Source organism: Lepidochelys kempii, chromosome 2 (genome assembly GCF_965140265.1).
Source record: "Lepidochelys kempii isolate rLepKem1 chromosome 2, rLepKem1.hap2, whole genome shotgun sequence".
Lineage (NCBI taxonomy): Eukaryota > Metazoa > Chordata > Testudines > Cheloniidae > Lepidochelys > Lepidochelys kempii.
In genome coordinates, this window is record NC_133257.1 from 248908370 (window position 1) to 248934432 (window position 26063).

The 26063-nt window shown below is 43.1% G+C and overlaps 1 protein-coding gene across 4 annotated transcripts in view; it reads left to right on the forward strand.

Annotated features, from left to right (window-relative positions):
• The first annotated feature begins 9356 nt into the window (after positions 1-9356).
• The window catches only part of ESYT2 (extended synaptotagmin 2), a 130286-nt gene continuing 113579 nt past the window's right edge, over positions 9357-26063 (forward strand). For 2 of the 4 annotated variants that reach the window (XM_073334532.1, XM_073334533.1), the window contains exon 1: positions 9357-9880. In XM_073334532.1, the coding sequence (XP_073190633.1) occupies positions 9533-9880 (348 nt within the window). In that variant the 5' untranslated portion in view covers positions 9357-9532. Of the gene's footprint in view, positions 9881-12520; positions 12639-15911; positions 17997-18544; positions 18632-26063 lie in introns of all 4 variants that reach the window. The other 2 variants (XM_073334535.1, XM_073334534.1) reach the window with 2 other exon arrangements.

Here is a 26063-nt window from a genome sequence, read left to right on the forward strand (position 1 = left end):
CCGTCCTTTTTTTTTTTGGTGGTGGCTTGAACTGGAACTGAACCCAAAAATGCTGACTGCAACTCAACACGAACCTGAACTGAATAGTCATTTGATTCCCTGCATGAACGTGCTATATATAAAATAACATATAATGAAAAGTATTGTGATGTTTCTGTATATCATAGAATCATAGAATATCAGGGTTGGAAGGGACCTCAGGAGGTCATCTAGTCCAACCCCCTTCTCAAAGCAGGACCAATCCCCAACTAAATCATCTAAGAACAAACACATGAGCACCCAAATCCTGAACCAATTTTCATGCTGTACATTCATATCTAAGCCAATATGGGTTGTACAGTGTGTTTCATGGCAGGCTTTGTCCTTTCCAAATTAAGAGGAAATACCCTTGTTTATGCCATATCTATCAGATTATATTAAACATGTCAGAGAAGATTCCTGTCTTAAAATTTTTTTAGTCCTTTGAGAAAAGCAGCACAAGTACTAAGTCTTACTACAAGTACTGAGGCCAGGTGTAAACTATACCTGGCCTCAGTACTTGTAGTAAGACTTAGTCCAGCTAACTATATTGCTCAGCACTTAGCACCCTGTATGACATAGTTAAATTGATCTAATCCCCAAAACTGGGGGTGGATTTTATTGTCTTCCATGTAGTAAGCGTCTACACTACGGTGGCATAGCTGCAGCTGCGCTGCTGTAGCGCTTGTAGTGTAGACATAACTAAAAATGATTTTAAAATGAGTTGGCTGCACATGAAATACATTTTCTAGATGCTTCTAGTAATAGTTCTAGGTATTAGTAAAAATGTTCATGTGTAGTGAGCAGCCCCAGCTACAGGGCCGCCCCTAGCTATTCTGGGGCCCTATGCAGCCCCCCGGCAGGGAGGGGGTGGGTGGGGGCCCAGGCCTCTACAGGAGGGGGCAGGCCCCAGGCCTCCGCGAAGGAGGGAGGGGCTGGCTTGGGGGGTAGGGAGGAACCACCCCCCCAGCACTCACCAGCAGCAGTGAGCGCAGGCCCGGCCCTGCTTCAGTCCTCAGGGGAGTGGGGGAGGAACCAGAGCAGGACAGGGAAGAGCTGGAGCAGCATGCAGCTGCACAGGGCACCAGGAAATTTGGTGCCCCAAATTTTTGGTGCCCCAAATTTCCTTGTGCCCTAAGCAGCTGCATACTTTGCTTATAGGTAAGGACGGCCCTACCCAGCTAGATGACTGAAGGTTTCTGTTCCAGGCTGGCAGTAGCTTTAAAAGGATTTGACACCGTGAACAGGTAAGTGAGCAAGATGCAGTATGGAAGGGTGATATGGGGAAGGAGAAAACATAAATCAAATCTTATTCTTTAGAGAAGTAACTTAATAGTAAAAATTCACAAGGGCTGCAGGCAGGAATTAAACGAAATTCAAAAATGCTCACAAAACACGATTTACTTGTGTGAAGCCCAAAGGGGTTAAAAGCACCTTAGCTGTTTCTTCTTTATCCACATAAAATGAATTTTTACCCAACATCCTCTATCGCCTTCCACTTTTTTAATAAACCCATCTCAATTTGCATGTACCCTGAGTCAAATATAGGGTCCTCATCTTGTCAGCCCTAATAAAAGGGTATGGTTCAGGCTGTCTGAAGTAGATCTTCAGGGACTTGTTTCAGAGTAGCAACCATGTTAGTCTGTATCCACAAAAAGAAAAGGAGTACTTGTGGCTCCTTAGAGACTAACAAATATATTAGAACATAAGCTTTCGTGAGCTACAGCTCACTTCATCGGATGCATACAGTGGAAAATATAGTGTGGAGATTTTATATACACAGAGAACATGAAACAATGGGTGTTACCATACAGACTATAACAAGAGTGATCAGGAAAGGTGAGCTATTATCAGCAGGAGAGCCAGGGGGGCAGAGGGGAACCTTTTGTAGTGATAATCAAGGTGGGCCATTTCCAGCAGTTGACAAGAACCTGTGAGGAACAGTAAGGTTGGGGGGGAGGGGGGAACTAAACATGGGGAAATAGTTTTACTTTGTGTAATGACACATCCACTCCCAGTCTTTATTCAAGCCTAAATTAATTGATTCCAGTTTGCAAATTAATTCCAATTCAGCATTCTCTCATTGGAGTCTGTTATTGAAGTTTTTTTGTTGTAATATTGCCACTTTTAGGTCTGCAATCGAGTGACCAAAGAGATTGAAGTGTTCTCAGACTGGTTTTTGAATGTTATAATTCTTGATGTCTGATTTATGTCCATTTATTCTTTTACGTAGAGACTGTCCAGTTTGGCCAATGTACATGGCAGAGGGGCATTGCTGGCAAATAATGGCATATATCACATTGGTAGATGCACAGGTGAATGAGCCTCTGATAGTGTGGCTGATGTGATTAGGCCCTATGATGGTGTCCCCTGAATAGATATGTGAACACAGTTGGCAACGGGCTTTGTTGCAAGGATAGTTCCTGAGTTACTGTTTTTGGTGTGTGGTGTGTGGTTGCTGGTGAGTATTTGCTTCAGGTTGGGGGGCTGTCTGTAAGCAAGGACTGGCCTGTCTCCCAAGATCTGTGAGAGTGATGGGTTATCCTTCAGGATAGGTTGTAGATCCTTGATGATGCGTTGGAGAGGTTTTAGTTGGGGGCTGAAGGTGATGGCTAGTGGTGTTCTGTTATTTTCTTTGTTGGGCCTGTCCTGTAGTAGGTGACTTCTGGGTACTCTTCTGGCTCTGTCAATCTGTTTCTTCACTTCAGCAGGTGGGTATTGTAGTTGTAAGAACGCTTGATAGAGATCTTGTAGGTGTTTGTCTCTGAGGGTTTGGAGCAAATGCAGTTATATCGTAGAGCTTGGCTGTAGATAGTGGATCGTGTGGTGTGGTCTGGATGAAAGCTAGAGGCATGTAGGGAAGTATAGCGGTCAGCAGGTTTCTGGTATAGGGTGGTGTTTATGTGACCATCGCTTATTAGCACCGTAGTGTCCAGGAAGTGGATCTCTTGTGTGGACTGGTCCAGGCTGAAGGTGAGGGTGGGATGGAAATGCGGGTACCCATAGCAGTGCCGCTGATTTGAAGGTATACATTGTCCCCAAATGTGAAATAGTTATGGGTGAGGACAAAGTTCAGCCACCAGGTTTGCCATGACATAATTGGGGATACTGTTCCTGACGGCTTGTAGTCCATCTTTGTGTGGAATGTTGGTGTAGAGGGCTTCTACATCCATAGTGGCTAGGATGTTGGGGACTTGGGTCTGAATTCTCAAAAAGCATTTAGTGCTTAAGTCTCCATTTTAGGCACCTGAGGCCCAGTTTTGGGACCACAGCAATGCACAAAACTCCCACTGAAACCCTGTAGGTGCCTATGTTTTTGCAGTAAAAGTCCCCTGTGTTTCTTCCACTGAGCATGCAATTGTTGCCTCCTTGTGGGCATCCAGATGCCTATCTACCTCTAAGTCCCAGAGTGTTTAAGCTGCCTTACTCACCTGAGGAGCCATATCCAGTAGGTATGCTCAGAGGCTGCCTACTGGATTGGGATCCCATTGGCAAGCTTACACAAAACAGCTGCGGAGCCTTTCAGCCTAGTGGGTATGTAGATCCCCGAGTTCAAATCCCACCGCCACCTAAGTGGATTTGAACAGGAATCTGCTATCACTCAGCTGAATGATGTAACTGCCAGGCTATTGCGTCATTCTCATGCTTGTGCTAGAGAGAGAGAGAGGAAAAACAAACAAACATGAGAATGACTATAGCTTGGTGGCTGGAACACTCACCCAGGATGTGGGAGACCCAGGATGTGGGTGACCCAGGACCCAGTCCCCCTGCCTGCTCCACTGAGTCTTTATTATATAGTTGCAGTGCAACAGCTTCATCGGGAGAGACTGAGGGACACCCTACATCAGAATATTCCATAGCCCAGTGGTTACAGCATTTACATGAGAGGTAGCAGATCCCTGTTAAAATCTGTTCTCTCTCATAGGTGGTGGTGGTGGGGGACTTGAACCAGGGGTAACCCATCTCCCCATGGGCAGCACATAATGGAAGCTGGGGGCTCAAACCTCTGCTAATGCTCCCTGCCCCAGGACCAGGCTGCAGCAGGGCTCAGGGGCATCTTGGGCGGGTGGGCCAAGGTGGCTCAGGCAGGTGGACTGGGGCTCGGGGCTGCTCAGGCAGGCCGACAGAGGCTCCTCTGGCCACAGTGGGGGGCTTGAGGCTCCTCTGGCCCCGGGGTAAGAGTGGGGGGCAGGGAAAGGTCTTGGGTGGAAGGGGCAGGGTAATGGTGGGGCCTCAGGCAGAAGAGCAGAGCAAAGGGCTAGCCTCCCAGAACAAGGAGTTCACAGGCCACCCATTCATCTCCCATGTGAGCACCTTATTCACTGGGATAAAAGTTATAAGGGAGATCCTCCACCCACACAGCCTTCTAGCAAAAATATCTTATGCACCTAACTCCACAGCAGATTTACAGCTGAAAATTGCTAGCCAAGATAGGTGCCTCCCTGCAGCCTGGATGTGGGTGCCTACTTCTGAGAGGGGACTGGAATTTAGCACACAATCCCTCTGGTTGGCACCTCCCATTGGTTAGCTTAGGTGGCTCCCTGCCTAACCTGCTGACTTTTGTAAATAACATTCTGTGATTTTGTAAGTCACATTTTATAAATCACAGTCACTGTATAGGAGTCTAGGTGCTTATCTCAAGCTTTGCTAATCTCAGTGATTTTTCCAGGAGCCTAAAATGTAGCCTTTGTGATTCTCAGTGTCACAATGCTTAAAGCCTTTTGTGCATTCAGCCCTTTATCACCCCAGCTATACTGCTGTAACAGTAACAGGGGTTTTCTGTTTGTCAGCTAGAGACCCCGATATAGGTAAGAGTATAAACAAATTATTTGGAACTTTAAGGATATTAAAGTGTAGTACTGTGCCCAAATACTCTGCAAAAGTAGCGTTCTGGAGTTCCTTATTTATTGTGACAAATTCTAAAACAAATGTGATCAGTTAACAAGTATACAGATATTTTGTTATGTGTTTTTCTATCTGTCAGTCTACAAGCTCAAACCTGTCTATGACTGTCAAAGTAGATCCTTTCCTCCTTTTGCACCAGCGTATGTATAAAGATGCCAAGGGCATAATCTGGACATCAATGACATCTGAGTAAACCTTATTGTCTTCAAAGGTTGAAACAGGTATAACTGAGGGGAAGTTAATGAACAATGCCATTGCTTAAGGAGTGGAATCCAGCTGCCTCTCATAGCAGTTTTGGCTATTCAGGACTAACAAGAATAAAAACTTGTTTGTTTTTATTCAGTAACAGTAAAAACTTGTTTGTTACCAACATTAGTAATCAGGTCTCTGATTACACCCGAAGGACAGACAGATCTGTTCACCAACAAGTTGCCATTTTTACACAGCCATTTCTTGGAATAAAACCATGCTCTGAGATGGTCTGGAAATAACTTGCAGCCATTGGCATCTTCCATTGGTCAGAAATGGTGAAACTTAACAGACATTACGAGGGGGGAGGGGGGGAGTGAAATTTAGCAGACCACCTGAGCACATTCTAACCTGGAGTACAGTTTCCCTGCTGCAGTTTTCCTTTCTCTGTACCAGTGGTCTTGACTACTTAGATCAGGGGTGGGCAAACTTTTTGGCCCGAGGGCCACATCTGGGAATAGAAATTGTATGGCAGGCCATGAAAGCTCACAAAATTGGGGTTGGGGTGTGGGATGGGGTGTGGGCTCTTGGGTGGGGCTGGGGATGAGGAGTTTGAGGTGTAGGAGGGTGCTCTGGGCAGGGATTGAGGGGTTTGGAGGGCTGGGGCAGACGTGTGGGAAGGGGTCCAGGTTCCGGTTGGGAGTGTGAGCTCTGAGGTGGGCCTGGGGATGAGAGATTTGGGGTACAGGAGGGTGATCTGGGCTGGGATCGAAGGGTTTTGAGAGCGGAAGGGGGATCAGGGCTGGGGCAGGGGGTTAGGGCGTGGGAAGAGGCTGAGGGGTGCAGGCTCCGAGCGGCGCTTACCTCAAGCGGCTCCCGGAAGCAAGTCCCTCGTTTGGCTCCTCCATGGAGGTGCAGCCAGGCGTTCTGCACACTGCTGCATCCGCAGACACCACCCCTGCAGCTCCCATCAGAGGAGAATTCTTCCATCCACCTAGCACTGTCCACACTGGGAATTAGCTCATCTCTCAGGGGTGTGGATTTTCCACACACATGAGGGCAGGTCTAAACTACAAACTGTAGTGTAGCTATCGTGCTTCTGGTGAAAACACTAAGGGCTTGTCTACACTACAAAATTAAGTCAACTTAAGTTGATGCTCAGCCACCGCAGTAATTAAAGCAGTGGTTCACATCCATACTTGCTCCTTCTGTTGGTGGTGTGCATCCTCACCAGGCCTGCTTCCGTTGACTGAGGTGGAGCATTGTGGGACACTGACAGCTGGAGCCCTGGAGCGGCAGTCAGAGGGCTGGGGGAGGGCCCTGTCAGCGTGGGGCTGATAGCCAACAGGCAATGTAAGTAATGCAGTGTCTACGTGGACACTGTGTCGCCCTAACTACATTGACATAAGTGCTATGCTTCTCATGGAGGTGGAGTTATGTCAGCATAGTACAGGACTTACTTTGGCAGAAGCAGCATTCTAGTATAGACACATCACACGGACATAATTAAGTCACCTTGTGTTGACCTAACTCTGTCATGTCGATCAGGCCTAAGCCAGCAGGACAGAACCATCCTGTCAGCTTAATAACTCCACTTCTGTGAGAGGTGGTAGCTATGTCAGCAGGAGAAGCTCTCCTGCTGACATAGTGTTTTCTACATGGGACCCTAGGTCAGTATAACTACGTCACTCAGGATATGGATTTTTCACACCCCTGAGCGATGTGGTAATATCAAAGCTAGTCTGTAGTGTAGACCTGGCCTGAGAGACATAGCTATACTTAGGGCCCTACCAAATTCACGATCACAAAAAGCACATCATAGACTGTGATATCTGGTCTCCACCGTGAAATCTGGTCTTTTGTGTGCTTTTACCCTATACTATAAAGATTTCATGAGGGAGAACAGTGTTTCTCAAATTGGGGGTCCTGGCCCAAATGGGAGTTGCAGGGGAGGTCACAATGTTATTTGAGAGGGGTCGCAGTATTGCCCCCCTCACTTCTGTGCTGCCTTCAGAGCTGGGCGGCCGGAGAGCAGCAGCTGTTGGCCAGGCGCCCAGCTCTGAAGGCAGTGCACCACCAGCAGCAGCGCAGAAGTAAAGAGTGGCAATACCATACCATGCCACCCTTACTTCTGTGCTGCTGCCTTCAGAGCTGAGCGGCTGGAGAGTGGCAGCTGCTGACTGAGGGCCTAGCTCTGCAGGTATCAGTGCAGAAGTAAGGCTGTCAATACCATACCATGCCATCCTTACTTCTGTGCTGCTGCTGGCAATGGCTCTGCCTTCAGAGCGAGGCTCCTGGCCAGCAGCAGCTGTTCTCCAGCTGCCCAGCTCTGAAGGCAGCGCTGCTGCCAGCAGCACCAGCACAGAAGTCAGGGTAGCAGTAGCACAACCCCTTCACAACTCCTTTTTGGGTCAGGACCCCTACAATTTACAACACCGTGAAATTTCAGATTTAAATAGCTGAAATCATGAAATTTATTATTTTAAAAATCCTATGACTGTGAAATTGACCAAAATGGACCCTGAATTTGGTAGGGCCCTAGCTATACCGATGTTAGAATCATAGAATATCAGGGTTGGAAGGGACCCCTGAAGGTCATCTAGTCCAACCCCCTGCTCGAAGCAGGACCAATTCCCAGTTAAATCATCCCAGCCAGGGCTTTGTCAAGCCTGACCTTAAAAACCTCTAAGGAAGGAGATTCTACCACCTCCCTAGGTAACGCATTCCAGTGTTTCACCACCCTCTTAGTGAAAAAGTTTTTCCTAATATCCAATCTAAACCTCCCCCAAGTGTAGTTTCAAGTGTACACTTAGTTTCAAGTGTAGACCAGGGCTAAATATGTATCTGTATAGCACTTAACACAAAGGAGCCCTGATCTTGAATGGAGCCGTTAGGCATTACTGTACTATAACATTAGGCTGTCAAAGACAGCAATAGTAGAGTCGAGGTGGGAAAAACTACAGGTAAACCTGCTGTAGCTGAGAAGTGGGGGAAGCAGCTGGTGGCTCCTTTTGAAGCTACTCACTTCTTAACAAAAAGAAAAGGAGTACTTGTGGCACCTTAGAGACTAACCAATTTATTAGAGCATAAGCTTTCGTGAGCTACAGCTCACTTCCTCAGATGCATATCGTGGAAACTGCAGCAGGCTTTATATATATATAAATATATAGTTTATATATATATATATAAACTGCAGCAAAGCCTGCTGCAGTTTCCACGATATGCATCTGAGGAAGTGAGCTGTAGCTCACTAAAGCTTATGCTCTAATAAATTGGTTAGTCTCTAAGGTGCCACAAGTACTCCTTTTCTTTTTGCGAATACAGACTAACACGGCTGTTACTCTGAAACCTGTCACTTCTTAACAGTTTGTTCTGGGTTATCCCTTGTTGCTGCTAGTTATGGGTGCAAAGTATGTGGAAAGCAGCTTCCTACCTGGGCTGTAACAGGTAGCAGCCTCTTGCCAACTACTAGCATGACGAGTACAAAGTGGGAAGGGGGAAAGCAGTCACATGGGATTAGGGTAAAAGAGGGTAGGGTAGGGTAAGGAGATGGTGTGTGTGGAGAATACAATGTACATCTGTACTTGGGGAGACCTTAATTCTATGGCCCTAAAAAGTGGGTTTGTCTCACGTCTCCCATCCATGGTCCTACTCCCTGATTTTGACCAGCCATCCTATATTTCCCCCTCTCTCCGTCTCATGTCCCAGTCCCCTTTTCCATGCACAGTTAGGCTTTGATCCTGTGATTAGTACACTGGGACCAACGGAGGGAAGCTGGGATGCTGTTATTGCGGGCGGGGCCGGAGTTGGACAGCCCCCTGGCTCCCACCTAGGAAGCGGGGGGGAGGAGGGGGCAGAGAGAGGCGCACTGTTTGGCTTTCTCTGCACGCCGGGCTGGCCCAGAGCCAGCTTCAGGAATGGTGCTGCTGCACCCGCCTAGTTGCCCAGGGTGGGGCCCCTGTGCAGAAGACCCAGGGGAGGCAGCCCTGGTCCTGGGGCCCTGCAGGGCGCGAAGGGTCCCGCGTGCGGCGTGTCCGGCGGGGGTGGGGAGGGGGCTTGTATTGCTGTTCACGGGGGTCCCTGGGGACGAGCCTGGCGCGGCGGCGGCGGGCGCGCGGGGCCCGCCTCGGGGGGGGCCGCTCGGGTTCCCTGAGCCGGAGCGCGGCGCCCACTGACGCAGGAGGCTGAGCGCACGGCGACACAGGGCGGCTGCTGCGGGGCAGGGGCGGGGTTCGCGGTTGGGCAGCTCCGCGCGCTGCGCCCCTCCCTCGGCGGGCTGGGCCGCGGCTCGGCACCCGGAAGCGGGCGGGCGGCCGTTGGTGTGTGGCACTGCGAGCGGGGCTGAGCGCAGGATGCGAGGCGCCGCCGCCCACTGCCCGCCCGGAGCCAGCGCCCGAGGAGCCGCCGCCGCCAGCAGAGCATGAGCGGGTCCGGGGCCCAGCAGCCCCCCGGCGCGGGGTCGGACCCCGCCGCGGCGGGGAAGGCTGCGGCCGGGGAGCCGGTGCCGGAGCCTCCCCCGATGCTGAGCGTCGACGTGTCGGGGCTGGTGTCGCAGTTCGCGCGGAGCTTCGCGCTGATCTTCCCCGTGTACGTGTTGGGCTACCTGGGGCTGAGCTTCAGCTGGATCCTCATAGCCCTGCTCGGGCTCTTCTGGCTGCGCAGGCACCGCGGCGGCAAGAGCTCCCGCCTGGGTCGGGCCCTCGCCTTCCTGCAGGACGAGGAGCGGGTGGTGCGGCTCAGCGTCTCTTCGGCCGAGCTGCCTGCATGGGTGAGTGACGCCCCGGGCCGGGGCCTGTCGCCAGCCTCAGGACCTGACCGCCTGGGGCTGTGACATGCACCCTGGGCTGGGATCTGGCACCTTCCCCAGGGGAAGAGAGACAGGCCAGGTTAGGACCTTCGCTGGGGAGTCCGACCTCCTTGGGGCTTTTTTGCGTGAGGAGCCAGAGCCACGCATCACCTGCCAGCGCCCCTGGGGTGCCTGCCCTAGCGCTTCCTCCAATATCCGCGACTCCACCCATTTCGGGTGGAGGGGTGCTGCTTCTCTCACATCCCCAGGCCGGGCGATAGCACCTCTTGGCTCTTCCCCTTCGCCGCCTACTCACTGTCTGGCCCCCACTCACCCACCCAGCGTGCCGTGTGAGCAGCCCCTGCTCTGCCTACCTTTTTTATTAGCGTCAGTTCTCGGACACTTATGCCCCATCCAGTTAATACCTGCGCTGAGCATGAAGCAGTCACTGCCTTCTGCTGACTCGTAATTTACATTTACGAGTAGGGTTTGAACCTTTCCTGGTTGGGGTTTCTCGCAAAGAAAAAATTTAGCTCAGCGTTTTAGCTGGCTACACTGGTGTAGGCATCTTAGCCTCTTACATTAGCTCAGAGGAAATAAACCATCTTTAAAGTATAAATCTCATGTTTCAGACAAATCCTGCAAGTGTACGTTTTCTAAAAACCGGAGTATGAAACTTCAACACCACCCCCACAGCTTAATCTTACCAGTGATTCTTAATGAACCTTGAATACTGGATGAGGTTCTGTTTCTGGCTCTGTTCTGAGAGTCCTGCCATGAGGACTGACCTAAGGCTGTTTGGGTGACCTTAGTGTATTTACTGATTTATTTTAAAAAGATCTTTTAGTGTTTTTGTAAGTGAAGCTTTAATTTGGAATTTGCAGCCTTTTGAGCACTTTGAGAACTATAGCTGTCATCAGAAGGTAACATTCTTTCAAACCTTAGGTTGACTAAGGTTTGTGTCTAGTAATTCCTTTAAATCTTAATTATTTTAAGAATTGCTTAGACTACCTGCAAGCCACATAACAATGTCAAGGAACCTTCCAGGTCCCTCAAAGATAGATCCCCATTCCTTCCTGGACGCCTTCTCTACACCTAACTTCTGTCTTCACGGTCTCCACATCACACCTCTGGGCTGGAAAGATTAAATCTACTTCTGTGTGATTCCTCTGATAACTACTCTTCTCTCCATCCCTCTCTCAGACATCCACATTTGAGCCATGCATACATTGCAATGAGTGAATCAAGTGTTGTGTGAGGATAAGCTTAAAATATACATGTGTAGTGTTTTTTGCTTTCACTTGATCAAATCTTTAAATAATCTAATTGCTATCTGATCTGTTCAGAATTAGTAAAAGACCTTTCTACTTGTTAAACACTCCAGTAGAAGTGAATTTTGTAGGTGTTTCAGAAAAGACTAGTGAGAGGGGAGGGTGGCAAGTGTTGGACATTTTTAAATCTCCATAACTGTAACCGTGTGACTTGCACCAAACTTTTTATACAGTCTAGTTTAGGATTAAATGGTAGCAGTAGACTGATTTTGAATTTGGGATGTGTGCATTTGGAAGCTTGGTTAATTACAAGAAGCAAGTTTCAATTTTAACTTCATAGCATGGCTGGTTCATCTCCATAACCTAATTTGATATCTAGATTCTGCATAGGAAGATGCATTACATACAGACAGTAAGTCCTCTGTAGCCAAGATTAATGTTTTGTATTTCAGTTTTTGCATTATGATGTGGTTTGTATAGACATTAGAGAAAATGGCATTTATTTCCCCGTGTGTGTAGACCAAAGACCTAAAGCTTTGGAAGTGTGCCTACATAATGTCTGTTCTTTAGAGGTTTGAAACTATACTTTGTAGGCTGTTGGAGAGATGAAATTCTAGTGGACATCAGAAGCTCAGCTAATGTTGGAAAAAATAGAATTAGGAACACTGTTAGATTTAATGCAGTATTTTTTTCTCAAATAAAAATTTTCATTATCAAATAGAACTCTTCATCCTAATTGCAAATCAGTGGCTTGTTTTTAGCCCTTATCTTTTGTAGTGATTGGTTACCCAAGACTTTCAGCCTGTATTAATGCAGTACATGAATATCTACTTCAGGGAGCTTTGTCAGCAAGACCAGCTGAAAGAATACCTATATGGTGCTCAAATTTTCCTAGTGCTAATACAAGTAGTTACTGCATAGCATCCTCCTGTTGGTTAGCTTCTCCATAGTATGTTACAGTGCAATGAGAAAGCAGCTTTCCTATCTGACAGATATCTCCAACATGACCTTTTCCTTGGGAAGTATATTTAATAGTAAACCTGCATTTGTTCTTCCTGTCTAATCAGATGGCTGGCCTGAATGTAAAAAATCTTGGTCCTCTTTCACCTTTTAGTGTTCTGTATTCCAGATAGATGTAATTACGATACATTTGATCTATGAAGACAGAAGGCCTGCTGAGAGTTCAGCGACCACATTTTTAAAGTCAGAGCTGTTCCTTAAATGGACAAAAGCACTTGCTACCACAGTGAATAAAAATGAGCTTTATGGAAGTTCTTATTCTGTCTTTTCCTCCCTCAAGTAATGTATCCCAGAAGATTTTCTTTCCCTCATCTCTCTCTGCACTTTACAGACTTACCTTTTGAGGGTCATTGATTGCAGCTGCTATTCCAAAACGAGGACACTTGGACAAGACACTGAATCCATTGCAGTATAACTATCCAAAGGAGTTGCTACTCAATCAGAATCAGGTACTGCAGGGCATTGCACTGTCTGCAGGTCACTGGAATAATGAGAGAGGATGTTTTCTTAATATTTGAGGGTTACTACTATTATGGGACAGAAAATGAGAGTCGGGGAGAGCATAGAATACGCTTTCTATTAAAAATAACTTATAATCCTACATCTGAATCATTTCTTTAGTTCCATTTGTTCTATTTTTAGTATACACCACTGCAAAATTAAAATTTAAATCTTGAGTAAGAATACTGCTTTAGCACTATGTGTTGAGGGAATGTAACAGTTTTTTGTGTTAATTTAAGCAAGCAGTTCCAGTTGTATGCCAAGGATATTAACTGCTATGTCAACTGTGATTTGAAAGTAATGCTACTCTTCTGCTGAAATAAACCTTTTCTAGATAAGGTCAACTAATACTATCTTGTGATTGTAAAAATTCACTTTGTTTCTGTAACCAGGTGGTCAGGCAGAGAGAATACATTTTTTTTAAATACACAAAAATAAGTTCATTGAAGATTATCAGGAGTTGCATAACTTGACAAAGCAGCCCTGATCCATTTTTAAATAAAAATGTACACTGTTAAAAGAAACTCTTTGATACTATTTTTTTATTGTCCTTCGATATTTGGGCACCACGTTTTTTCATTGTTTTGCATGACTTTTTTGTGCATCAGCATTCTCATTGTGAACACAATCTGAAATGGAGTATAGAATAACTTCTTTAAAAAGAGTAGGCTCCACTACAGTAATAAACACACTAAAATCAAGGTAAAGCTTTGGTATGTGTTTTTATTGGGAAGTTGGCAGTGATTCACATATAAAGTGACTGTTTCCAAGTCACTAGTTCTGCTGTTGGTTTTAAATAGGAGTAGGATTGGGCCTCAAAGTGCTCTTAAAAGCAAGGACAACACTTCTCACCCAGCATTGTGAAAGGGTTTACAAACTTCAATACAAAGAAAAGCAGCAGTTGAAGAATTTCACTTTAGAGATGGAAAGTGGGACTTTCCTCCAGTTTGTTTTAAAAGACCAATGTCCCACTGGGCTTTGTACTGTCAATCAGGTTGACAGGATTTCAGACTCTTAGAAGTTAAAACCTTTACCTTCTACCATCCTACAAAAACCAAACAAGCAAACAAAAAAACCCTTACGTGATTCCAAGTTTCATCTTTTTTTTTAAGGTGACTATCTCCCTGATTTCATTAGGGACACGTATGTAGGCATTTGTATGAGTGAAACTTTGCTGCTTTCTTCAGGACGTAGTAGTGAAACAGGATGACTTTGTCTTAAGAAATTTTTCCCAAATTAATAGCATTTGTGGCCTGGGAAGAGAGGCATTGCAGCCATGCAGTCTCTGGTAGCAGTCAACAGAAAAGCACATGAAGAAATTTTAGCATTATTAACCATTTCAGCATGAAAACATTTAAGTCACAAATACTTTATCAGTGTTTTCAACTGATCAACTTGAAATGATTTTGAAGCTTAAATGTTTTGGATCTATGTAAGAAAGCTAATGACATGTGCAAAGCTTAACTGCAAATTTCTGAAACTGTTTTGCAATCTGTCTTTGTCTGCATGAGAGTTTACAGTTTAACTGGAGTTGTGTGTTTATTTCTGTTTAAGAATGGCTTATTGTTGTTTACCGTAAACAGTGTCCTCATCTAATTAAAATTAAAGACCTGGTTTAAACCAAAATAAGTATCTACACAGTGGGTTTGGATTGCATCTGTTTAAGTAAATTAGGTTAAAATAAACTGATGCAGCTTTCTTGCATAAATAAGCCAAAAGTGATGCTTTTAGGATTCAGTGAGACTGCACTTAGTGTTGCCTTACTATCAGACTATGCCACCACAACAGTTAAAGGGAAAGGACACTAATATATAATTATCAACATGTATTAGTTTTACGAGGATGTTCCTAAACTAATGAGTGTAGCTATAATGTTTTTAGAAAGTTTATTTAGTTTATATTCAGTAAAGCATTGGTGAAGTGATGCAAAGTGTGTGGCTTGACTTCACAGAATGTATATTTAAATATCTGTTTGATCTTAAATATTGATATATGAACAATAAACATTAGTTCCTTGCAAGAGGAGGTGAGGGATCATGCTGCTGAAGAATAAACTGAGCATGTCTACCTGAAAATATAAAGCACATATTTTCATAAACTTTCTTGGTGTGTACAGGTGTTTAGCCTTCATTTTTATTTTTATTTTTTTTTGAATAAAATGTACATAATATCTTGGGGTTTTTGTCAAACACTTCAGTATGATTCTACAGAGAAGATGATGGATTTCTGACAAATTAGACAATTTTACTTTACTCCTATTAACACTACAGACCCAGTATATCAAAAAGGAAAAATAGCTCAATTTTGAGTTACTGGGTCAAATTCTGCCCTGGTTTATGTCTATAGAGTATAGAATTTGAAGACTGAGGTGACAGAGATGCAACCTGCGTGAATTTGTCTTGCAGAATCTTTGACTGGTGATGAAATGTGAACTAAAAAGAACCAAACTTACCAGCTGAATCTTAGGTTCACTTTTAAGGCTGGCAGCTCAGAACAAACCACTTTTCTACTTATGAATGCAATGAATCTCGTACACAAGTTAAACACAAAAATGGAACCCCACAGTGCCACTTTTGTCACTTTTCAGAGTATAAAGAGACTTCAGTTAAATTTTCCTATACCCAGCAACATAAAAAGACAGAAAACAGAGGGCTGCTTGATGTTGCTGTTATCTAAGGTATAGCAGGTCCAGGAGACTTCTTATTCTAAAATGCTAATACTCAAAGTTGGAGGCTGAGTCATAAATGTCATGGTATGTTTCTTTGGTCAGACCTAAGTATAAAATGTGACCATATTAAATTGAACTTGCCTACGAAGTTATGGTTGGCCTAATAATTAGCTACAGCTAATCATTTTGTATGACTAGTATTGCAGACAATTATCTAGACATCAAGTTTACATCTGGGAAGTATGAAAGAGTAGCAAGAACAGAGTAGCAAGTTAAGGGAATTAATAGAGAATTAAGAGTTAACTTGTTTTCTTCTAGCCAACATATTTTGGTCCCCCCCACCCCCTTCAGAGCTGACTTTTGAGCTAAATTCCAGCTTGTATTACATTTTTAAACAGGAGAGAAGCCACACAATAAATTTTACCTGCACTAGCTTTAATAAAGCTCTAGTTCAGCTTGAGTGTAGTTGTTTAAAGAGGCAATGTAACAAAGGTAAATTGAAGCCAGTGCTAAATAATATCTCACCCATTGTTTGCTTCCTTTCTTATTTTAGGCCTCAATTCATGAAGATACTTAGGCATCGTGACATCTGCATCACAACACCTAACTTTTAGGTGCATAGAAAATCACAGAAACACACTGCAATCCACGAAGTCTGAGTTAACTGCCTGGGCTCCTATACAATGAATGGGGAGAGATGGGAGCCTTAGACTACAATTCATAAAGGCAGCATGCTAGGCGAGTTGCTTCTTAAGCTAGTCATTGGGAGATGCGAACAAGAGGGGTACATGCTAGACCTGCACTTTTAAGGCTATGTCTACACTACGGGCTTTATAGCATTACAACTGTACCGCTGCAGCTGCACCGCTGTAAGGTCTCCTGTGTAGCTGCTCTGTGCCAGTGGAAGAGAGCTCTCCTGCCGGCATAATTAAACCACGCCCGCTGACGTTGTGCTGTCCACACTGGCGCTTTTGTCAGTGAAACTTATATTGGTCAGGGGGTATTTTTTTCTCCCCCTGACTGACACAAAAAATTGCCAACAAAAAGGCTAGTCTAGCCAAAGCCTCAGGGAGATAGGCTGCAGTCTGGATTTAAGCACCTATCTCTGCTGGGGAATCTCAGCTGTAAACTCACTTTGGAGTTAGAAGTCAAAGATATTTTTGCAAGAAGCCTGGGGAGGAGGAGGAGGAGATATCCCTCATAACTTTTATTCCAGTGGTTAGGGTACTCACCTAGGAGGTGGGAGACCCCAGTTCAAGTCCCTGCCCTCAACCTGATGAGGAGAAGAGATTTGAACATGGTGTTTTGCTGCCTTTCAGGTGAGAGTGCTGTAACTGTTGGGCTATGGGATATTCTGATGTGGGGCTCCCTCAGTTTCTCCTGTTGAAACTGTTGCACTGTGGATAAATACTTTTTTTTTTTTTTTTTTAAGCCATTGGAGCAGGCAAACTGGGTCTCTCAAAATCTCTAACCACCAGGTTATAGAGCAGTGGTTTTCAACTTATTTGGCTCATACTGTGTTACCTGGGCCGCAGAGAATGGGTGGCAGAGCAGTGGCAGGCCAGACTCCCGCTGTGTGGGGCCGGCCAGCTGCCCGCCCTGGACCTTTGACACGCAGCTGCCTCGGCCCCCAGAGCTTGTGGGGTCAACCAGGAGCCCAAAGTTGTTGGACTGGCCGGCTGGAAGCCCTGGAGCTTGCTGGGCCAGGTGGCAGCCCTGGACCCCCCGGGGCTGGCTGGAAGCCCCGGAGCTTGCTGGGTCAGGTGGCAGCCCCGGACACTGCGGGGCCAGCTGGAAGCCCCGGGCCCCTGATGCCGGGGGGCCAGCCGGCCGTGCCAACCCCAGACCCCCGCCATGCTGGGCTGCAGCTTTGTGGTAATTGGGCTGCGTGCAGTCCACTGACTGCTGGTTGAGAACCGCTGCTATAGAGTCATTCTCATGCTTGTGTGCACGCTCTTTCTCGGGTCCAATGATTCTTTAATTATTTATCCATAGTGGAACTGCTTCAATGGGAGAGACTGAGGGAGTCCCACATCAGAATATGCCATAGCCCAATGGCTAGGGCACTCATTTGAGAGGTGGCAGATTCCTGTTTTTAAAATAATCTCTTCTCACAAGGGAGAAGGGGGACATGAATCAGGGTCTCCCACATCCCAGGTGAGTACCCTAACCACTAGGCTAAAAGTTGTGAGGAAGGTTCTCCTTCCTTCTCTCTCCCCACATCTGTTTTGTGTGAACTCACCTGAGGGGCCCCGATGTGGTAGGTGTGTTCTAAAGGATGAGGATGTTAGAGCCTGTCAAAGAAGAGGTTGCCCAGATGTTTTAACAGAGGGTAAAGTAAGATTTTTTGCCTACTTTTGTTCTCCAGAATGGCTGAACTGGTCTGACTGAAGAAGTTTTCCAAAATATTTAGCCTAAGGCAGACACCTGGCATGTCTTCAGCCCAAATAATTTGTTTGGCAAAGTTATAAGCAAGTGAAAAGAGGACCCTATAATGGGAAGTGGCAGGCATTGTTATTAGGTGCTACTAGCTCGGCCATTTAGTGTTGGAAAAGATATTTCATGCATGACAGTTTCTTGGTGAAGAAGAGAAACTATTGGAATGGAGTGAGCAGATGCCCCATTGAGATGTCAGTTTGTGAGTATGAAGGGGATCTGTTAACTTTACAATTAAACTTGTAATTTTATGCTATCAAATCTGCCCATCCAGTCTCTTGTGTTCCATCATTTCAGATGACCTGTTAACCTACTTCATTGCAAAAAAAAATTCAGAAAACATTGAAAATTAGGCTGTTCACAAGCCATCTTTAAATTTAGCTTTCTGTTATTAAAAACTGGCCTATAAAAGATAACAAACTTAATTTGCATAACATTTTTTAATATTTACTTAGTTCTTTAAATGCACTAGTGAAGACATTGAATAAATAATGGCTGCTTATTTTGGAGAGATCACTTGTGGGAGGTACTGGGGCTAATTTAAAAAAAAAATTGTATATGTGCCTATCAGCCAAAAAATATAGTATTAAAATTCTGTGCAGCAAACTGTTAAAACATAGTTTATCTAATAGAACCCTTCTCACGTAAATAACCTTTAGAAGAATTTGGAAGAATAGCGTTCCCCGGCAATGAGTCAGTGCATTAAGTTTTTCCACTGTATGCTGCTATGACTGAAATTCTCATCCACAGTTAAACAAAGATTTGAAAAATGGGTTAGAGGGTCACGATTAGCTGAAGCAGTCTCGAATGATGTGCCACGAAGTTGTTACTAGAAATGTGAGTGTAGTTTTACTCTGGCTGAAAATAACTATCACGTGATGAGTATTATGTTGTCATTTGGCTGTCCTTATCATGAAGCAGCATGGCTTATGTTTCCGTTAGTTCAAAGACAGCCTCTTTTTATATTAATAGAAATAATTTTATCAAATATCTTTCTAATAGAACATAAATCTTAATCAGATTATTGATACAGTTTACATCATACATTTAATATTTCTTAATGAAGATATTAACTAAGGTAGGACCGAATGCACATCTCTGCAATATCTCATTACACTATTGTTTTCATAACCTTTGTTTACATTTCTTCAGCCAGTTGTCAGTCTATATGAATGTTCCTACTGAAGTCTATTTGAATTAAGATTTTGTAAGACATAGCACCAAATGCTTCATTTAATTCTGAATGTATCTGCTGCTTTCCCTCTGTCCACGAAGTGTCTGTCTTTAAAAGAAAAAGCAGATACATTTCTGTCAAGATGCAGATTCATCCCACTTCCAATTTAAAACAACCCAAAGAAACACTGGTGCATGAAGACAGGTTTCAGAGTAGCAGCTGTGTTAGTCTGTATCCGTAAAAAGAAAAAGAGTACTTGTGGCCCCTTGTTTATTTCCCCTCCTGCTGTTCTTGTAAACTGCTGGAAATGGCCCACCTTGATTATCACTACAAAAGGTCCCCGTCCCCTACACCCCCGCTCTCCTGCTGATAATAGCTCACCTTTCCTGATCACTCTTGTTACAGTCTGTATGGTAACACCCATTGTTTCATGTTCTCTGTGTATATAAAATCTCCCCACTATATTTTTCACTGTATGCATCCGATGAAGTGAGCTGTAGCTCACGAAAGCTTATGCTCTGATAAATTTGTTAGTCTCTAAGGTGCCACAGGTACTCCTTTCTGTGGTGCATGAAGGAAACTGTAAAACATGTTTCCGATGGGAGTGATTGAACCAGTCCTGTGCCAAGAGAGCACGTTATGGGTGGTGGGTATAAGAGGCCAGGGGAGGCTCAGCCTCCCCAAACAGGCTATGGTACACCTCCCTTTGGAGGTGCGCCGCTGGCCTGCTGCCTTTGGAGTGTCGCCTCCGAAAGGGCACCTGAGCCATAGCCCTGCCCATGCTCCGCCCCAAGGCCCTGCTCCTGCATCCTACTCTTCCCCCAATGTCCTGCCTTTGCTCCACTTCATCCCGACCCCACTCCACCTCTTCCAACAAGGTCCCCCCCACCCCGCCTTCCTCTTGGAGGCAGGTGCCAGTTAAGCCAGATGGTTGAGCAATACCAACTGCAATGGCCAGGACGGGAGTATCCCCTGCCACCTCCACCTGGCCCAGAGCCCTTCGGAGTGTTCTGGTAAGCAGCAGGTGGCAATTAGGGGTGTCTGAGAGCAGCAAATGCCCCCCAAGTTTTTGTACTTGCTCAAAGTTCCATGAAGGGTGGGAGGGGCCTTGGCGAAGAGGTGCGAGCAGTGAGTGAGGGGGCTTGGGATGGAGTGGGGGTGGAGCAGGAGCAGGGCCTCGGGTGTAGAAAGCCAAGCAAGAGCAGGCTGAGGGTGAAGCAGGGGATGGGGCCACAGTCTGGGCACCCGCACCCCTTCTAGGGAGCTTCTGGTGCTCATGCCCAGCCTCCCCAAATATAGGAGTCACACACTGCCCAGGGAGCATGTTAAGGGTTATAATCCATCTTGTTTTTAGTGTCAAAGATCTAAAGAAGTGGAGCAGTACTCAATCTGAAACAGAATAAGTTTCCTGAAGAAACAGCCGTTCAAGATGGAAATGCTTACATCCAAGTTAGCAGACTTCAGCATAGGTGGTACTTCTCATACTTGGATTTGAAGGAAGGTTCTCATCACATCCACGTTTTACTTTATCACACACAAATTCTTTCACTTGTTAAAATCTCATCATATCTGCATATCTCAGTACTAAGACTAATAATGTATCCATACTTATCGGAATTTCCTTTCTTTAAGTGTTAAGATCTACAGATCCTTTGCCCAAGATGGTTTGGGTCTGTGGTCAAACAGGGATACAAATTGGTATGCAAAAACTTTTCAAGAATTCTTGCCACATCCTGCTGTGGACAAAATGTGAAATATAAAATATTTTACTATTGTATCCTTGTAGTCAAATGAATTTACTGTGGTTGTAGAAGCTGTCTCAACTGGCAGGCTCATAGGGAGTGGCAAGAGATACTCTCCACGCCTGCTGGTGGCGAACAGGTCTAATTCTGCCCCCAAACTTCAAGCAGACTGACATTATTTATAACGGCTGTAGGAACCTATTATGTGAAGAAGGGAATTTTTTCCCTCTCTGAACATGAACATTTCCTCTTTAGTTCACAATATATGTATCTGCTTTTTGAACAAATGTATGCTAAACCCCTTTTTGTTCTGATGTCTAAAGATCTGTTTTGTTCTGTATTGTACTAACAAATATATTTAAAGCACCAGATTTTCTTTTACATGGTGCTAAAGGAATTCTTTGTTTAATAAGCCTTGTTTAATTAATTATTGAATGATGTATGTTGAGATATTTACAATATGTTACTCACCTCTCATATAATAATCCTCACCCAGTGTTTTTCCCTTTTATATACTTTAACTTGAAAGACAACACCCCCATTTAAATGTCACAGACAACCAGGAGCTATAACGTAGTATTGTATACATGTGGATCTGTGTATCATTGAACCATATGTGCTATAAGGGACACTAGTTGGTGATTTTTTTACTTTGAGTTATAACTAAAACAGAGAGCAGCATCCATCCAAGCCTCTGACTACCCTTGACAATCTCTCCTTTAAAATAAACATTTCAATAAACTCTAAAAATAATTCATCTTCTTTGGTTTCTGTTTTGCCCTTTTTCTAGAGACTACGTAATTTGTGCAAAGTTGATACCATGTTAATATAAAACTGTATATATAATATAGTTATATACTAATATAATCCTATCAAAACTGCTACTGTTCATTAAAGTCAAGGGGCTTCTTTTCTATTACTGCCTTAATCAGCTGGGCCCTTAACTGTTAGGAGTTTACTTTAGTTCTTTGACAAAATTGAAGGAGCTGAGTAAATTTTTAGTTCATTACTGTTTAATTGCAGATGCTGATTCAGTAGCTGTAGTACATCTGTATGTCTAACATTCTAGATATAAAATAACACAGGAAAACTTGAGGAAATAAAGCCCTTCAACTGGTACTCTTTTGTATCTAAGCATCATTGAAAATGTAGTCTGTTGTGAAGTTTCTGTGTCCTTTCAAATTTGTATCCTGTCTTTCAAAGGGTGGATAAAAATTGACTATTTAAAAAAAATTTAAAAATGGATTTTTAAAATTTAATTTGGATATTGTGTTTAAATACAGGTTTATTTTAAAATTAAGTTAAGGCCTAAACTTACCTATTAAAATACAAAAAACAAGTAGTACATATTTGCTGCCAAGTTTTAAACAAAGGCCACTGAACTGGTGGAAGTCATGGACCAAACACCTGGAACCAAAGTTTGTTAAATTACTTTTGATAGCAGTAGCCTCTTCTGCAGGGACAGAGAGAATATTTTCTTCATTACAGTTTATTCAACTAGTTCAGATTATTGACTAGTTCATTGGACATTAAGAAACGAATTGGGAGTTGAAAAAGCAGGAAAGCCTGTTTTTTCTGCTTCCAATCTGTTAATAAAAGCTAGGTGTGAGAGCATGAGGTCTACTAGTTCTAAAATTTTGAACACATGGTGACCAGAAACAGTTCAATTAACTAAGTAAAGAAAATACCTCGTGTTTAATAAATGTTACTTAAGTTTTAATGACAGGTTTCAGAGTAGCAGCTGTGTTAGTCTGCATCCATAAAAAGAAAAGGAGTACTTGTGGCACCTTAGAGACTAACTACTTTATTGGTGCATAAGCTTTTGTGAGCTACAGCTCACTTCATCGGTTCCATTCCACTGTATGCATCCAATGAAGTGAGCTGCAGCTCACGAAAGCTTATGCTCTAATAAATTTGTTAGTCGCTCAGGTGCCACATGTACCCCTTTTCTTTTTAAGTTTTAATGCAAGATATGTTTTGATAAACTTTTTGATAAACCTTATCTATATCCAGTATATTAGAGTTTTACTTAATAAAAGCAATCCAAAAGGTTTTTTTACATTTTTAAGTGAATTTGACTTTCCATCCAAATTGAGCTTAACAAATGACAAGTAAAAATTAATCTACTAAATAAGAAATTAATCATTCACCATTTTCTAACACAATAAAACATTTAAATTATAAGAATTTGAATAAACATAAGTTAAGCTATATAAATTGCTTAAATAAATATGTATAAATGTTGTGTATCCTTCCTGGATAGCAAAAAGAAGCACCCAATTTAGTGTAAAATCTATCTCTAGTTGCAAATCAACGTGTTTTAAGTTACCAACTAATGAGAATCAACCTTTCTTAAGGAAATTAACTAAAAAGTACAAAGGCCAAATATGATGAAAGTTAATTATTTAAATCAAGGTTTCCTGCTTGTTGATTTAAATCATGATTGAAATTGGTGATTTAAATTAATCTACCCTGATCTCACATGACCTCTCTGAAGCATATTAAAGAATAATAACATTATTATATATTCTTCACTTCATACATGAGGCACTCTTTTCTCCTGTTTCATTTAAGCAATTGATTGCTAACGTTTTTTTAGTAATGGAGCTTGAGAAAATCAATACGGAGGTTTGGGAATTTGTTCCCCAATTCAGTTAGTTAGCAGCTATTTTTAGAAGAATAAGAAATAGAATTTTGCTGAGTGAAAGATGAGGGACTGCAAAAGCATTCCTATAAATTGGCAATCCAGAGTTCAGTTCCGTTCCAGTCTCTCCATTGGATAATAGCAGTTTATTATGAAGCTATCTGCTGCAGCTAGAAAGTACTATATATTTTATTTTAAATCTCCAACAGGTGTAAGCCTTTGTTACCAGTAGCACTGTGACAATACTTCAGATAAAACTGAACTTGCAAGTCCAATAGTGAACACTGACACCCCCCACCCCCACCCCTGTTGTTATTTTGCTAGCATTTAAATTTCCAAGTTGAGAAAAACAGCTTCAAGGTACAGTGGTGCTGTGTAGTGAAACAGACATGGGAAGGAACTGTAGATGGAGCAGTGCTTTAAATTCTGAATTCTTTGCCTCTATCATTTTCGCTGGAAGAAGTGAAATGGGGCAAATAAGTTGTAGGCAACTTGCTTGAGTTGAAGGACGTTTTCTCATTATATATCAGTCAGACTTCAAAACAAGCCAAATGTAACTCCATAAAAGGTAATAAATTCAGTGGGATAAATTCTTTCCTCGTGTATCTCCTTAATACTTTATGGAAATCTGCCTTGGCGTCCTATAAACTTTCTTTTGCATGTGAATTGGGGAAAGATGTTCTATGTGCTTCTTTTAATTGGACCAGCCAACAGCGCTAGTACAGAATTAGAGGTCTGACATGCATTGTGTAGATATAATGCCTACCTTGGTATGGCATTGGGAAATGTCCGTTTGTTGGACAGAAGAAAAAGAAAGCAACAATATTTTCTCTAGAATTAATTTAATTGTAAAACATTAAAGTTCAGCAACATCAAAATGTCCACTTCACATAAATGAATGTCTGCCAGAAGATGGTATCAAATTATTCTTTGGATTATATCATGAGCTGTTGTTGACTGGCCTATGTCTGACACTGGTTCAGTGGTTTTAAATAATATTTATTCAAATGTGTATATATAATAGGTTAATAGTGACTGAACCTGAGTTAGTTGGTTTTCCTCCATAGAAAGATAGCTTCTAAATGAATGGTCCCATTCTTGTTTTGGAAGATATATGGCTGGGCTTGCTTCTAAATGAATAAAGCCACTATGATTAGTAGGGGTGTTTAGTTTGTTAAATGATCATCAGATTAAACATTGCAGGGAGGTGTGTCAAGATTTCTGTTACTTGCTGAGGCCTGAAAATGCAAATGATCTTTGTTTTGATGAAAACTGGATTAGTTTCTCTAACAAACACAATTCTGTAATCTTGTTTTCAGTATTTAGCATTCCTAGTGTCCATTTATGGCACTAAATATATGGGAGGGATGTCACGAGGCTTCTCTGTAGAGGTATTTTTAGTCTAAATAGGCAAAACTTCCATCATTAGGCATATTTTGAGGTGTACTGTACTGACCTTAAAGACCTGAAAGAGGTGTCTTGCAAGAAATGGAACATCTGCTTTTGAAACCATCATGGTAGGCTTTCCTTTTCCCCTAATAAGGGTCTTGAGGTGTTTTTACTTCATGGTGTCCCAAATGAAGATTTTATGTCACTGAGAGATTCTCTCTGAACTCTTAAATTGCTGTAGCTTATAATATCAACAGCCATCTATCAGCAAATGCTTTCTGGAAGTCATAACAGAGTTGATTATTTGCAAGATCATCAGAAGACACTTTTAAAACTTCTCAGCCAATAGCCAGGAGAAGAGATAGTAATGAGGTAATGTGTCTGGGCTGAAGCAATGTTTCTCAGTATGTCTGTGGAACTTGAATGTGTTTTATGTATTATGTTTCTAAAATATTAAGAATAAGACGCAAGAGAGGCGTTCGTATGTTAAAAACTTATTTTCTGACATGCCAAATATAGGTAGTGAGTTCAGCACCGTAAATGTGTGAGGTGTACAGACATGACCACAATCTTCAGCATATTGTGTTATAGAATGTAAAATGACTTCTTATTTTCTAAACATAGCAAGTCCTTGGTTTGTTACAAGGAGCAAGTGTTTGTTCTGTGACCAAGCTTCTGTTTTATTAGTTACTTAGGGAAAAGAATGGTCTTCCTGATCCGTCTATTCAATGTAACAGGGGCTTGGTCACAAAACAAACACTTGTTTGTTGCAACAAACCAAGGGCTTGTTATGGTTAGAAAATAAGCAGTCCCTTACTGAGTGGAGATGAATGTCAATTTCAGACCTACTAATTATTGACTCAGAAAACAGGAATCAAAGTTGAATGTTGACCTATTCAAAGTAATGCACATTGGAAAACATAATCCTAACTATACATACAAAATGATGGGGTCTAAAATTGGCCGTTATCGCTCAAGAAAGAGATCTTGGAGTCATCGTGAATAGTTCTCTGAAAACATCCACTCAATGTGCGGCAGCAGTCAAAAATAGGGATAGATAATAAGACAGAAAATATCATATTGCCTCTATATAAATCTATAGTATGCCCACATCTTGAATACTGCATGCAGATGTGGTCACCCCATCTCTAAAAAGATACCTTGGAATTGGAAAAGTTTCGGAAAAGGGCAACAAAAATGATTATATGTATGGCACGGCTGCCATATGAGGAGAGATTAATAAGACTGCAACTTTTCAGCTTGGAAAAGAGATGATTGGGGGGAATATGATAGAGATCTATAAAATCATGATTGGTGTGG